Source organism: Pristiophorus japonicus, chromosome 8 (assembly GCF_044704955.1).
Source record: "Pristiophorus japonicus isolate sPriJap1 chromosome 8, sPriJap1.hap1, whole genome shotgun sequence".
NCBI lineage: Eukaryota > Metazoa > Chordata > Chondrichthyes > Pristiophoridae > Pristiophorus > Pristiophorus japonicus.
In genome coordinates, this window is record NC_091984.1 from 5,825,173 (window position 1) to 5,841,328 (window position 16,156).

The window sequence follows — 16,156 nt, forward strand, 5'->3', positions numbered from 1 at the left end:
TTGGATGAGCTTTAAATCAGCGCTGATAGAAATGAGTTTTTGATGAAAAGCCTGATCCTGAACTTGTTCTGTTTCCCCGCCGTGTGTTTAATGCTCCTGTCTGGCATCAGATTCACTTTCCCCCACATTTCATTTAACGTTAAATCAGAGAGTGTCCAGAGCGAGGGCATCACACCAGCCCACATCCCAGAACCACAAACTGGGCAAGATTCAAACTCCCCTCAGCTCTGAGCTCTCTGTAAATTAAAACCCAACTGGCCAGTTCCCAAGGTGTCATTATTTACATTGATCTGCAGCTTGTGAAGATCATGTGATCACTGAAAATAATCTCCCCTCAACTAGGCAGAAAATATCACCATCTCATCAAACTCTAGTGATGTCTGACTGTGAGAACATCCAGCCCTACAATGTTCCGAGATCTCTGCACTCCTCCAATTCTGGCCTCTTGTCCATCCCCCACTCCCTTTGCTCCACCATTGGCGGCCGTGCCTTCAACTGCCTGGGTCCTAAGCGCTGGAATTCCCTCCCGAAACTTCTCTGTCTCTCTAAATCTCTCTCCTGCTTTGAGACATTTCTTAAAACCTACCGCTATGACCAAGCTTTTGACCACTGGTCCAAATATCACTATATGTGGCTTGGTGTCAAATATTGTCAGATTACACTACTGTGAAGAACCTTGCAAAGTTTTACTGTGTAAAGGTGCTATATAAATGCAAGTTGTTGTTGGGGTGAGACTGCAGATAGTGAGTGTGTTAGGGGTGTGACTGGAGATGGTGAGCGTGTGTTGGTGATGTGACTGAAGATGGTGAGTGTGTGTTGGTGTGACTGGAGATGGTGAGTGTGTGTTGGGGGTGCGACTGGAGATGGTGAATGTGTGTTGGGGGTGTGACTGGAGATGGTGAGCATGTGTTGGGGGTGTGATGAGATGGTGAGTGTGTGTTGGGGGTGTGACTGGAGATGGTGAGTGTGTCTTGATGTGACTGGAGAGGCTGAGTGTGTGTTGAGGGTTTGAGCAGGAGGAGTGACGTCGGGCCCAGAAGGTGACTGTGGATTGTGATGCTCGAGCTGATGGGGAACAGCATTACAGGAGAGGAACAGATATATTCAGAGACCATTCCTGCTTGCAGTGTAGCAGTTTATAAAACCCCGTAGTATTTGTTATAGAAACTGGGTTATAAATATCCCCATTACTAGTCTGTATATCAATCACAGCCCAGAGTAACACCTTGTGTCATAAAACCGGCTATGGAAGAGTCACCAAACCCAGAGTGTGTCAGTGTTTAAAGGGGAATTTTTCAAATCAAGAATTAGAATAATTTTGCTTCTCCAGTGTGAGCTGCAGCTGAGATTGAGGTGAGATGATGGAGGAAGGAAAATAGATTTTGCTTTTGCAGTTCCCCCCCCTCCCCTGCAGGAGCTGACTCAATCCCACTTTAGAGACTTGAATCCAGAATCCAGGCTGACGCTCCCGGAGTAGTACTGAGGGAGTGCTGCACTGTCAGAGGGGCAGTACTGAGAGAGTGCTGCACTGTTGGAGGGGCAGTACTGAGAGAGTGCTGCACTGTTGGAGGGGCAGTACTGAGGGAGTGCAGCATTGTCAGAAGGGCAGTACTGAGAGAGTGCGGCACTGTCAAAGGGACAGTACTGAGGGAATGCTGCACTGTCAGAGGGGCAGTACTGAGAGAGTGCTGCACTGTTGGAGGGGCATTACTGAGGGAGTGCTGCACTGTCAGAAGGGCAGTACTGAGAGAGTGCGGCACTGTCAAAGGGACAGTACTGAGGGAGTGCTGCACTGTCAGAAGGGCAGTACTGAGAGAGTGCTGCACTGTTGGAGGGGCAGTACTAAGGGAGTGCTGCACTGTCAGAGGGGCAGTACTGAGGGAGTTCTGCACTGTCAGAGGGACAGTACTGAGCGAATGCTGCACTGTCGGATGGGCAGTACTGAGGGAGCTCTACACTGTCTGAGGTGCCAACTTTTGCATGAGACATTAAACCTAGGCTCCGTCTGCCTTCTCAGGTGGACGTAAAAGATCTCATGGCCATATTTTGAAGAAGAGCCAGGGATTTCTCCACGGAGTTGGCCAATATTTATCCCTCAACCAAAGTCACGAAATATAGGATAATTGAACATTTGTCTCTTTTGGGATCTTAACGAGAGTCAATTAGCTGCTTCCTATTGGCTGCTGTGATTCTCAACGGGTGATTATTCCTGCAGCCAATGGGAAACATAGTCTGAGATTGGGGATCGAAGGTCGAAGGTCAGGAGCAGCACCTGTTCCGAAATGCATTGATTTCATGTCTCCCCTAACAGGGAACTGATGCCAGAAGGAAGAGATGATCGATGGGAAACAGACTCTGGTCAGGAGACAGTCATCTCATTGGGTCCCAGTACTGACTGATCAGCCAATCAGAGCATCTGTCTGACACAGTGAACAGCTGGGGGAAACAGCTGGAGTCCTAACTCCTGACACAGCTGCACCAACACTGGGAAACAACTGGAATCCCAACACCCGTAGCATCTGCACCAACTCTGGGAAAACAGCTGGAATCCCAAGACCTGGAACATCTGCACCAACACTGGGAAAACAGCTGGAATTCCAACACCTGTAACATCTGCAAGCACCGAGATGGCCCCTCTCTGAGCGGGGTCCAGTCGGAGTGGAGACTCCCCTGAATCACCCCCAGACGGACCGAGATCCCTCTCTCTGAGCGGGGTCCAGTCGGAGCGATGCATCTGTCTGGTTTGTTGCCCCTTCAGGCCCTTTGGGCGGCCCTGTCTCTCGCCGCGCAGCACTTCCCGTCCTGGGGTCACTACGACCTGTGTAAGGCTCAGCTTCACTGGGACCAGGGGATGAGTTGGGATTACATGGCCTGCCAGCCCGAGGCCACCCTGCTCACCAGGTTCCTGAAGGTCAGCTTGGATCCCTCCGATAGTACGTGTGGAGAGACCCCCGAGATGTACTGCTCATTGGTGAGTAGAAGCCTTTCTGAGACAGCCTCTGTTGCCTGTGGTGCTGTGAATGAACGCTCGCTGAACGGTCTTTATCAAAGTCAATTCCATCCAAACTCCTACATTTGCTTCATTAACACAGGCATTGAGTACAAAAGCAAGGGAGTTATGGTGAACCTTTACAAATCACTGGTTAGGCCCCAGCTGGAGTATTGTGTCCAATTCTGGGCAGTGCACTTTAGGTAGGATGTCAAGGCCTTGGAGAGGGTGCAGAGGGGAGTTACCAGAATGGTACCTGGGATATGGGACGTCGGTTATGTGGAGAGACTGGAGAAGCTGGGATTTTTCTCCTTAGAGCAGAGAAGGTTAGGGGGAGATTTAATAGAGGTGTTTAAAATCGTGAAGTGATTTGATCGAGTAAATAAGGAGAAACTGTTTCCAGTGGCAGGAGGGTCGGTAACCAGAGGACACAGATTAAAGGTAATTGGCAAAAAGGCCACGGGGGGGAGATGAGAATTTTTTCAAGCAGCGAGTTTTTATGATCTGGAATGTGCTGAAAGGGAATTGTAAGCAGATTCAAAAGGAAATTGGATAAATACTGGAAAAGGAGATGTTTGGAGAGCTGTGGGGTAAGAACAGGAGAGTGGGACTAATTGGATAGCTCTGAGCTAGTGGCAGAGAGAGACAATATTAGTGGGAGGAGGATACAGAGATTGGGATGGGTGTAGGGTGGGAGGGGGTTACAGGGATAGTGAGGGGTGTAGGGTGGGAGGGGGTTACAGGGATAGGGAGGGGTATCCGGTGGGAGGGGGTTACAGGGATAGTGAGGGATGTAGGTTGGGAGATGGTTATAGGTATAGGTAGGGGTGTAGAATGGGAGATGGTTACAGGTATAGGGAGGGGTGTATGGTGGGAAGGGTTACAGGGATAGGGAGGGGTGTAGGATGGGAGATGGTTACAGGGATAGGGAGGGGTGTAGAGTGGGAGGGGGTTACAGAGATAGGGAGGGGTGTAGGGTGGGAGGGGTTACAGGGATAGGGAGTGGTGTAGGGTGGGAGGGGGTTACAGGGATAGGGAGGGGTGTAGGGCTGGAGAAGGTTACAGGGATAAGGATGTGTGCAGGGCTGGAGGAGGTTGCGGAGATAGGGAGGGGTATAGGGCTGGAGGGGGTTACAGAGATTGGGAGGGGTGAGGCTATGCATTGATTTGAAATTGAGGATGAGAATTTTAGAATTGAAGCGTTGCTGGACTGGGAGCCAATGTCGGTCAGCGAGCACAGGGGTGATGGGTGAACGGGACTTGGTGCGTGTCAGGTTATGGGCAGCAGAGTTTTGGATGAACTTACGGAGGGAGCAAGCTGGGACTCCAGCTGAGAGAGTGTTGGAATAGTCGAGTCGAGAGGTAACAAAGGCAAGGATGAGGGTTTAAGCAGCAGTTGAGCCAGGGGCAGGGATGGGCGATGTGACTGAGGTGTAAGTAGGTGGTCTTGGTGAAGGAGGAGATATGGAGATGGAGTAACAGTCTGATAAGTTGCAGTTAGTGGAACAATGAGGAGATGTAACACTGCTGGACTGAACAGGAAAGGTCAGGACAGTTAAACCCCAAAATTCACTGGTTCTCAGTGTCGCACCGTAAGGGGGGGCAGTGTTTGTAAAATTAGACACGGTAATAGATGTGAGGAGGGTGGTCGAATGTTTATAAACACCCCCTGGAGCTCCTGACCCTGTGTCTGAGCCCTGTCCCATATCCCCAGTGGGTAATATGTCCCATTGTGTCTGAGCCCTGTCCCATATCCCAGTGGGGAATATGTCATTGAGATGTAAATTTAGGCCTGTTTCTAAATATTAATGATCCTCTCGGTGAGTTAATCGTCTCCTCGGGATAATGGGTTCTGACATTGTTAGAGGGAAAACTCCTTGTTTAATAATCAGCTGTATGTTTCAGCAATAATTGAAATGTATAAGTTATTGCAGAACATGCAGTTTATCGGAGGGAATTATTCTCCAGCTCAATTAGTGATCTGTTATAAAAACAATCCAAATCTTTGAGGTAAACCTTCCAGCTGTTGCATATTGCACTGTGGGAGCTGAGTGTGAAACACTGCCCGGACCCAGTGAGACCAGACTTGGTGTTACTGTGTCAATCTCACACCTCAGGATGTCCCAAAGCTTCACAGCCAATGAGGGACTGTGTGAAGTGGCAATCATTTTTCTTTCACCGATAAAAATGCGCTGAATTTATGGGCCTTTATCCCGTAGTTTGCATAGTTTAATATGGAGCAGTTTTTGACACGTGTACTCACTCATTCTTTCCCAATCTGTTCCGTCTCCGGAACTTCTGTTCCCTGATTCTGTATTCACTGTGAGTGGGTGAGTGAGATGGAAAGACTCCAGGGTGAGAATGGATTCAGACTGTGGCTGTAACCTTGGTGCAAAGACACTAACTCCTGCTCAGAAGCTGCTGGGATCGAATGTACCGGGGTACGGTGGGACAGGGGTCTGTAACTGGACCAGTATTCCAGAGAACAGGACTTCCAATCCCACCATGGGCTTTGAGACCAGGCAGAGGGAGATACTTCCGGTCCTGCTGGGAGACTCAGTCCCACTCACATTCTTCATTTCCCTCTTACAAACTTCTCTGATCACACAGCACTTTTCAACACAAACCCTGACTGTTCTGTCGACAGTACTGGCAGGAGCTGGGAAGTCAGGTTATCTACCTGTAACCCTGTCCCTATCTCTCCTCCCTTTCAAAACACATACAGCACATTCACACTCACACTCAGATACACACACACATTTACTCACTCACTGTCAGAAACTCACGCACTCAGAAACACTCACTCGCACTCAAACACACACACTCATACTTAAACATACAAACTCAGACACTCACACACACTCATACTCATACACACTCACTCATTCACTCACTCACACACACTTACACTCAGAAATAAACATTCACTCACCCACTCACTCACTTACTGACACACTCACACTCAGAAACACACACACACTCTCACAAAAGTACTTGGATATGCACTTGAAGTGCCGTAACCTACAAGAATATGAAGCAAGAGCTGGAAAATGGGATTAGGCTGGATAGTTCTTTGTCGGCCGGCACGAACACAATGGGCTGAATGGCTTCCTGTGCTGTAAATTTCGATGATTCATTTCTATGATTCTACACGCTCACACTCACACAGACGCGCACTCACTCACACTCTCACAAACACTCACACACTCACTCATGCTCACACACTCACACAGAGTAAGGAGATCAGACAAGCAGAATGATTGACACTGTTTATCAAAGGAGATTGGAGATTAGAGGCAGTGATTTCGTCTCCCAGCACTTCAGAAAATAAACAGAAATTCAATCAGATTATTTCATAAATTGAATGTTTGAATCAACATGAAAAAGGATGAATTTAATTGACTAAATTTCAATGGGTTTTGTATGAAATGTAAATTAGATGAGCTTCCTCTTTGTAAAAAGTGCTGGGCTTCCACTTTAAAGGAGCAATATTTTGTGGATGGTTTAAAGGGACGATGTTTTATGGATGGTTTAAAGGAGCTATGGTTTGTGGATGGTTTAAAGGAGCAATGGTTTGCGGATGGTTTAAAGGAGCGATGGTTTAAAGAGGCGTTGGTTTGCGGATGGTTTAAAGGGGCAATGGTTTGCCGATGGTTTGCAGATGGTTTAAAGGAGCAATGGTTTGCGGATGGTTTAAAGGTGCGATGGTTTGTGGATGGTTTAAAGGAGTGGCCCTAGAAATAGTGGATGCATTGGTGATCATTTTCCAACAGTCTATCGACTCTGGATCAGTTCCTATGGACTGGAGGGTAGCTAATGTAACACAACTTTTTGAAAAAGGAGGGAGAGAGAAAACGGATAATTATAGACCGGTTAGCCTGACATCAGTCATGGGGAAAATGTTGGAATCAATTATTAAGGATGAAATAGCAGCACATTTGGAAAGCAGTGACAGGATCGGTCCAAATCAGCATGGATTTATGAAGGGGAAATCATGTTTGACAAATCTTCTGGAATTTTTTGAGGATGTAATTAGTAGAGTAGACAAGGAGAACCAGTGGATGTGGTATATTTGGACTTTCAAAAGACTTTTGACAAGGTCCCACACAAGAGATTGGTGTGCAAAGTCAAAGCACATGGTATTGGGGGTAATATAGCGACATGGATAGAGAATTGGTTGGCAGAGAGGAAGCCGAGAGTCGGGATAAACGGGTCTTTTTCAGAATGGCAGGCAGTGACTAGTGGAGTGCCGCAGGGCTCAGTGCTGGGATCACAGCTCTTTACATCAATGATTTAGATGAAGGAATTGAGTGTAATATCTCCAAGTTTGCAGATGACACTAAACTGGGTGGCGGTGTGAGCTGTGAGGGGAACGCTAAGAGGCTGCAGAGTGACTTGGAGAGGTTAGGTGAGTGGGCAAATGCATGGCAGATGCAGTGTAATGTGGATAAATGTGAGGTTATCCACGTTGGGGCAAAAATTCGAAGACAGAATATTATCTGAATGGTGGCAGATTAGGAAAAGGGGAGGTGCAACGAGACCTGGGTGTCATGGTTCCTCAGTCATTGAAAGTTGGCATACAGGTACAGCAGGCGGTGAAGAAGGCAAATGATATGTTGGCCTTCATAGCTAGGGGATTTGAGTATCGGGGCAGGGAGGTCTTACTGCAGTTGTACAGGGCATTGGTGAGGCCACACCTGGAATATTGTGTTCAGTTTTTTCTCTCCTAATTTGAGGAAGGACATTCATTTTATTGAGGGAGTGCAGCAAAGGTTCACCAGACTGATTCCTGGGATGGCTGGACTGACATATGAGGAGAGACTGGATCAACTGGGCCTTTATACACTGGAGTTTAGAAGGATGAGGGGGGATCTCATCGAAACATATAAGATTCTGACGGGACGGGACAGATTAGATGCGGGAAGAATGTTCCCGATGTTGGGGAAGTCCAGAACCAGGGGACACAGTCTTAGGATAAGGGTTAGGCCATTTAGGACTGAGATGAGGAGAAACTTCTTCACTCGGAGAGTTGTTAACCTGTGGAATTCCCTGCCACAGACAGTTGTTGAGATGCCAGTTCATTGGATATATTCAAGAGGGAGTTAGATATGGCCCTGATGGCTCAGAGGATCACGGGGTATGGAGAGAAAGCAGGAAAGGGGTACTGAGAGAATGATCAGCCATGATCTCATTGAATGGTGGTGCAGGCTCGAAGGGCCGAATGGCCTATGCCTACACCTATTTTTCTATGTTTCTATGTTTCTATGAGCGATGGTTTAAATGGGCGATGGTTTAAAGGGGCGATGGTTTGTGGACGCTTTAAAGGGGCGACGGTGTGTGGACGGTTTGAAGGGGCGATGGTTTGTGGATGGTTTAAAGGGCTGATGGTTTAAAGGGGCGATGGTTTGTGGACGCTTTAAAGGGGCGATGGTTGTGGACAGTTTACAGGGACGACGGTTTAAAGGGGCGATGGTTTAAAGGAGTGATGGTTTGTGGATGGTTTAAAGGGACGATGTTTTAAAGGGGCGATGGTTTGTGGACGATTTAAAGGGGCCATGATTTGTGGATGGTTTAAAGGGGCAGTGGTTTCTGGATGGTTTAAAGGGGCGATGGTTTCTGGATGGTTTAAAGGAGCGATGTTTTGTGGACTGTTTAAAGGAACGATGGTTTAAAGGGGCGATGGTTTAAAGGGGCGATGGTTTGTAAATGGTTTAAAGGGGCGATGGTTTTTGGACAGTTTAACGGGGCGGTTGTTTGTCGATGGTTTAAAGGAGTGATTGTTTAAAGGGGCGATGGTTTGTGGATGTTTTAAAGGGGCAATGGTTTGTGGTTGGTTTAAAGGAGCGATGGTTTGTGGTTGGGTTTTAAGGAGAAATGCTGTTTTTTATTCGTTCCCGGAATGTGGACGTCACTGGCAAGGCCGGCATTTATTTCCCATCCCCAATTGTCCTTGAGAAGATGGTGGTGAGCCGCCGCCTTGAACCGCTGCAGTCCCTGAGGTGAAGGTGCTCCCATTGTGCTGTTATGGAGGGGGTTCCACGATTTTGATCCAGTGACGAAGAAGGAACGATGATATATTTCCAAGTCAGGATGGGGTGTAACTTGGAGGGAAACTTGCAGGTGATGGTGTTCCCATGTGCCTGCTGCCCTTGTCCTTCTAGGTGGTAGAGGTCGTGTGTTTGGGAGGTGCTGTGGAAGAAGTCTTGGTGAGTTGCTGCAGTGCAACTTGTAGATGGTGCACACTACAGCCACGGTGTGCCGGGGGTGGAGGGAGTGGGTGTTTAAGGTGGTGGATGGGTTGCTTTGTCAAGCTTATTGAGTGTTATTGGAGCTGCACTTCTCCAAGCTGAATTGTGCCTTGTAGATTGTGGAAAGGCTTTGGGGAGTCAGGAGGTGAGACAGTCGCTGCAGAATACCCAGCCTCTGAACTGCTCTTGTAGCCCTAATATTTTCATGGCTGGTTCATTTAAGTTTCTGGTCAATGGTTACGCCCAGGATGTTGATAGTGGCAGATTCGCTGATGGTATTGCTGTTGAATGTCATGGAGAGGTGGTTTGAACTTCCACTTAGGTGTTGCCAGACCGGGAATCAATGTTAGTCAGTGAGCACAGGGGTGATGGGGGAATGGGACTTGATGTGTGTTAGGATACGGGGAGCAGGTCAGTGAGCACAGGGGTGATGGGGGAATGGGACGTGGTGTGAGTTAGGATATGGGAAGGTGAGTTTTGAACAAGCTGAAGATTACGGAAGGTGGAAGGTGGGATGCCGGCCAGGGGAATACTGGAATAGTCAAGTCTGGAGGTAACAAAGGTTTGGATGAGGGTTTCAGCAGCAGATGAGCCGAGGGAGGGGCGGAGACGGACGATGTTACGGAGGTGGAAGTGGGTGATCTTGGTGATGGAGAGGATATGATTGTTTTTTTAGTTTTTCCAGACCAAAGGTGTCAGTTAATCCTCATCGATCTCATTGTGGGAAATAGAATCTCCCGCTGGCTCTGTAATCCTCAATTTGTTCATCTCTGGCACCAGCTCAAAGGATTTGCCTCCTATTCCACTTCAGTGCCGATTTGTTCATTCATTTGAGTGTTTCTCGTGCTGCAAAGCTAAACTCACAGTGACTCTGCACAAACCGAGGGAGAGGCACATCTGGAATACTGCAGGCAGAGTGGGCTCCTCATTCGAGGAGGGGCACAGTGACACAGTGTGACGGGAGGAGGGGAGAGAGAGATGGGACACAGGGCACCGTGACACAGTGTGACCATGGGTGAGGGGGTGAGGGGAGAGAGAGATGGGACACAGGGCACAGTGACACAGTGTGACCAGGGGTGAGGGGGTGAGGGGAGAGAGAGATGGGACACAGGGCACCATGACACAGTGTGCCCGGGGGGAGGGGAGAGAGAGATAGGACACAGGGCACAGTGACACAGTGTGACCGGGGGTGTGGGGAGAGAAAGATGGGACACAGGGCACAGTGACACAGTGTGCCCAGGGGTGAGGGGTTGAGGGGAGGGAGAGATGGGACATGGGGCACAGTGACACAATGTGACTGGGGTGAGAGGAGAGGCAGATGAGACACAGGGCACAGTGATACAGTGTGACCAGGGGTGAGGGGGTGAGGGGAGAGAGAGATGGGACACAGGGCACAGTGACACAATGTGACCAGGGGTGAGGGGAGGGAGAGATGGGACACGGGGCACAATGACACAATGTGACTGGGGTGAGTGGGTGAGAGGAGAGGCAGATGAGACACAGGGCACAGTGATACAGTGTGACCAGGGGTGAGGGGCTGAGGGGAGAGAGAGATGGGACACAGGGCACCGTGACACAGACTGACCGGGGGAGAATGAATTTATAAAGTGACAGATTCACCTCACTATTTCGCTCCCTTTAAATTCAGTCACTCTCGATGAATTTGAAGGATGATGTGGTTAACTAGAAATCCTCATCTCATCGAATTCACTACATGTGTTGTGAGGTTTGCTCGAACTGTCGAATTAAAGGGAGGATCATCACTACTTCTGTAGAAACACAGTCTGGGCCTTGCTCGGCTAAAAGGCTGACAGCCAATTATTTCTGAATCCGAGCATCAATTATGGAAATCCCAGCGAGTCGTGACAGCAGGTGAATGTAAATATGGAGTTTCTGCTTCTCAACTTTAAAATAAAGACTTGCATTTCTGTATCACCTTTCATGGCCTCACAATGTCCCATTGTGTGATTGATGGGACAGTGTCGAGGGAGGTTTACTCTGTATCTAACCCCGTGTTGTTCCTGCCCTTGGGAGTGTTTGATGGGACAGTGTAGGGGGAACTTCACTCTGTATCTAACCTGTGCTGTACTTACCATGGGAGTGTTTCATGGGACAGTGTAGAAACATAGACACATAGAAAATAGTGCAGGAGCAGGCCATTCGGCCCTTCGAGCCTGCACCGCCATTCAATGAGTTCATGGCTGAACATGCAACTTCAGTCCCCCATTCCTGCTTTCTCGCCACACCCCTTGATCCCCCTAGTAGTAAGGACTACATATAACTCCTTTTTGACTATATTTAGTGAATTGGCCTCAACAACTTTCTGTGGTAGAGAATTCCACAGGTTCACCACTCTCTGGGTGAAGATGTTTCTCCTCATCTCGGTCCCAATTGGCTTATCCCTTATCCTTAGACTTAGTGTAGGGGGAGCTTTACTCTGTATCTAACCCATGCTGTACCTGCCCTGGGAGTGTTTGATGGGACAGTGCAGAGGGAGCTTTACTCTGTATATAACCCATGCTGTACCTGCCCTGGGAGTGTTTGATGGGACAGTGCGGAGGGAGCTTTACTCTATATATAACCCATGCTGTACCTGCCCTGGGAGTGTTTGATGGGACAGTGCAGAGGGAGCTTTACTCTGTATATAACCCATGCTGTACCTGCCCTGGGAGTGTTTGATGGGACAGTGTAGAGGGAGCTTTACTCTGTATATAACCCATGCTGTACCTGCCCTGGGAGTGTTTGATGGGACAGTGTAGAGGGAGCTTTACTCTGTATCCAACCAATGCTGTACCTGCCCTGGGAGTGTTTGATGGGACAGTGGCGATGTATTGTTGTTTGCTGAGAGCTGCTAGACTTGCATCAATGGTGACCTTGGATAAATCCATGAGCTGCCCCATCCAACATGGAGAGCGGGTGAAGGATGTGAGGTCACAGGTTCTCCACTAGAGGGACAGTGGGAGATGCAGCTGAGATTATGCCGCAGTGTTGGATTGAGATGAACACCACGTTCATAGAATCAGAGAATCATAGAATGGGTCGAGCACGAAGAAGGCCATTCGGCCCGTCGAGCACCTCAGCCAGTCCCACTCCCCCGCCCTTTCCCCGTCGCCCCGCAAAAAATTTTCTTTCAAGTACTTATCCAACTCCGTTTGAAAGCTGTGATTGAGTCTGCCTCCACCACCCTTTCAGGCAGTGCATCCCAGATCCTAACCACTCACTGCGTAAAAAAGTTTCTCCTCATGTCGCCTTTGGTTCTTTTGCCAGCACCTGAAATCTGTGTCCTCTGGTTCTTGACCTTCTGCCAATGGGAACAGTTTCTCTCGATCCACTCTGTCCAGACCCCTCATGATTTTGAACATCTCCATCAAATCTCCTCTCAATCGTCTCTGCTGTAAGAAGAACAACCCCAGCTTCTCCAACTTCCAGGGATGAGGGACTTAACTGAAGTCCCTCATCCCTGGAATCATTCTCGTAAATCTTCTCTGCAGCCTCTCTAAGGCCTTCAGAACCTTCCTAAAATGTGCTGCCCAGAATTGGACACAATACTCCAGTTGGGGCCGAAACAATGTTTTATACAGGTTCATCATAATTTCCATGTTTTTGTACTCTACACCTCTATTTATGAAGCCTAGGTTCCCGTAAATCTTTTTAACTGCTTTCTCAACCTGCCCCACCACCTTCAAGGATTTATGAACACATACCCCTATGTCTCTCTGTTCATGCACCCCTTTAGGATTGTACCCTTTAGTTTATATTTCCGATCTTCATTCTTTCTACCAAAATGTATCACTTCATTCTTTTCTGCGTTAAATTTTATCTGCCACGTGTTCACCCATTTTACCATTTTCTGTGTCCTCTTGAAGTCGATCATTCTCCTCCTCACTGTTCACTATACTTCCAAGTTTCACCCGTTCCTCCAACACCCGGGATTTCCAGCAGCCATTGCAGAATGTTCTCCGTCATGTTACAAACATTTTCATTCACAAATTGACCATTTCACAACGTGTTGCTGGTGCTGTTCAGAAAGCCATTCACAGTGTAAAATGTGAGGCGTTTCCCAGGTACCTGACTCCAGGATATACTTGGGTCTCCTCACAAAAGTTGTGAGTGTGAACTGATTCTAAATTGGTGCCTGGGGATTGTGCCTGATCCTCTCGGGATGGTTAACATCTGTATCCGTTCCCCCGCCAGCTGTTCTCACAATCTCACAGCACAGCAGGAGGCCATTCCGTCCATCATGCCTGTGCCGGCTCTGTGAAAGAGCGATCCAATTAGTCCCACTCCCTGCTCTTTCCCCTCAGCCCTGCACATTTATCCTTTTCAATATATTGTTCCCTGTTTTAAGGGAATTCAGTTTAAGAAGATTCAAATAGCTCTTCAAAGAGCCGGTACAGGCACGATGGGCCGAATGGCCTCCTTCTGTGCTGTGAATTCTGTGATATTTCCTCTGTTTATTTTAAGCAGGTTGGAACAGCAGACAGTATGTCAGTCTGAATCAGCCAAACATTCGCTCTGTAATATCGCAATCCGTTCTATTGGGTCTGGAACTAAACCTTTAATACTCAGACAGGAAATCGAGGGCCCGGGAGAGGCGACAGTAAGTGGATTAAACCTGAGGCCATAGACCTTATCCCCATGAATCCTGTCCCTGACCAATATCTCACTCACTGCCCACTGTCCCCAGTAAACCGGCTGCACATTAAACTTTCCCAGTCTCTCTATTCCTGAATCAGAGCACCCTCACTGCGCTGCTGTCTCTGACAATGTTCTGCTCACTTTAGCAGCTCAGACAGGAGAATGTTTGAAGAATGATTTACTGTTGTTGTGGCGATGATTGACTGACCCCTGACCCTGTCACCAGCGGATGGATTTTTCTATCGAGCAGTTTAAATGATGAGGAGTCTCGGTTCCATCTCCTGTTATTCTCTGTTTCCCGTTCTCTGTATTGCCCACATGCAAATTTCATTATAAACACAGATAGAGGCAGACAGAACGATGCCTGTGGTCTATAAGGACCGATCGACACAGGCCTATCAGTAATGTGGGATTACACCACAGCCTGTTGAAGGTTTGCTGGAGATTCTCATTCTTTCCCCAGTCTGGTTTCCGTTCTCTGAAACCTCCCTCTGGGGTTCTCATTGCTGAGATGTTTAGACACAAACACCAGGTGCAGTGCTCTGGGTTTCATTAACTTGAGCAAACATTCATTTCTGCCGGCTCACATTCTTTATAATTAAATTCAAAAGCTTCGAATCCCAGCGAGCTCCCTGGGAAGATGTTGACTAAAAACCGCCGTTCCTTTATTAAATTCATTCTGGGGATATGGGCATCGTTGGCACGGCCGGCATTTATTACTGGTCCCCAGTTGCCCAGAGAAGGTGGGGGTCGGCCTTCTTCTTGAACTAGGAGTGTCAGCCTGGATTACGTGCTCAAGTCTCTGGAGTGGGACTTAAACCTTCGACCTTCTGACTGGGAGGTGAGAGTGTAGGGTCAGCATTTGGTGATAGGGAGACTGACGCGGGAGACTGACGCTGGGGACACATGCTGTTGACGTGTCAGATCCACCTGCTAATGTTGCAGTACGCGCTGGCAGTTTTGGGCAGGCAATTGGCTCTGACATTCTCCCTGACCCACTGTGTCCATCTATCCACGTCCCGCAGTAAGTCAGGGAGAATGTCCAACTCCCCACGGCCCATTCTCCCTGACCCACTGTGGGCCATGGGGAGATGGACCTTCTCTCTGACCCACTGTGGCCATGGGGAGATAGAAACATAGAAACATAGAAAATAGGTGCAGGAGCAGGCCATTCAGCCCTTCTAGCCTGCACCGCCATTCAATGAGTTCATGGCTGAACATGAAACTTCAGTACCCCCTTCCTGCTTTCTCGCCATAACCCTTGATCCCCCGAGTAGTAAGGACTTCATCTAACTCCCTTTTGAATATATTTAGTGAATTGGCCTCAACTACTTTCTGTGGTAGAGAATTCCACAGGTTCACCACTCTCTGGGTGAAGAAGTTTCTCCTCATCTCGGTCCTAAATGGCTTACCCCTTATCCTCAGACTGTGACCCCTGGTTCTGGACTTCCCCAACATTGGGAACATTCTTTCTGCATCTAACCTGTCTAAACCCGTCAGAATTTTAAACGTTTCTATGAGGTCCCCTCTCATTCTTCTGAACTCCAGTGAATACAAACCCAATTGATCCAATCTTTCTTGATAGGTCAGTCCCGCCATCCCGGGAATCAGTCTGGTGAACCTTCGCTGCACTCCCTCAATAGCAAGAATGTCCTTCCTCAAGTTAGGAGACCAAAACTGTACACAATACTCCAGGTGTGGCCTCACCAAGGCCCTGTACAACTGTAGCAACACCTCCCTGCCCCTGTATTCAAATCCCCTCGCTATGAAGGCCAACATGCCATTTGCTTTCTTAACCGCCTGCTGTACCTGCATGCCAACCTTCAATGACTGATGTACCATGACACCCAGGTCTCGTTGCACCTTCCCTTTTCCTAATCTGTCACCATTCAGATAATAGTCTGTCTCTCTGTTTTTACCACCAAAGTGGATAACCTCACATTTATCCACATTATACTTCATCTGCCATGCATTTGCCCACTCACCTAACCTATCCAAGTCACTCTGCAGCCTAATAGCATCCTCCTCGCAGCTCACACTGCCACCCAACTTAGTATCATCCGCAAATTTGGAGATACTGCATTTAATCCCCTCGTCTAAATCATTAATGTACAATGTAAACAGCTGGGGCCCCAGCACAGAACCTTGTGGCACTCCACTAGTCACTGCCTGCCATTCTGAAAAGTACCCGTTTACTCCTACTCTTTGCTTCCTGTCTGACAACCAGTTCTCAATCCACGTCAGCACACTACCCCCAATCCCATGTGCTTTAACTTTGCAC

General features: G+C 48.2%; 1 protein-coding gene across 1 annotated transcript in view; it reads left to right on the forward strand.

The window, feature by feature from the left end:
• The first annotated feature begins 2,728 nt into the window (after window positions 1–2,728).
• The window catches only part of LOC139268004 (netrin-G1-like), a 36,964-nt gene continuing 23,536 nt past the window's right edge, over window positions 2,729–16,156 (forward strand). Inside the window, exon 1 of the mRNA XM_070885969.1 lies at window positions 2,729–2,971. Coding sequence (XP_070742070.1) covers window positions 2,729–2,971 — 243 coding nt within the window. The remainder of the gene's footprint in view (window positions 2,972–16,156) is intronic.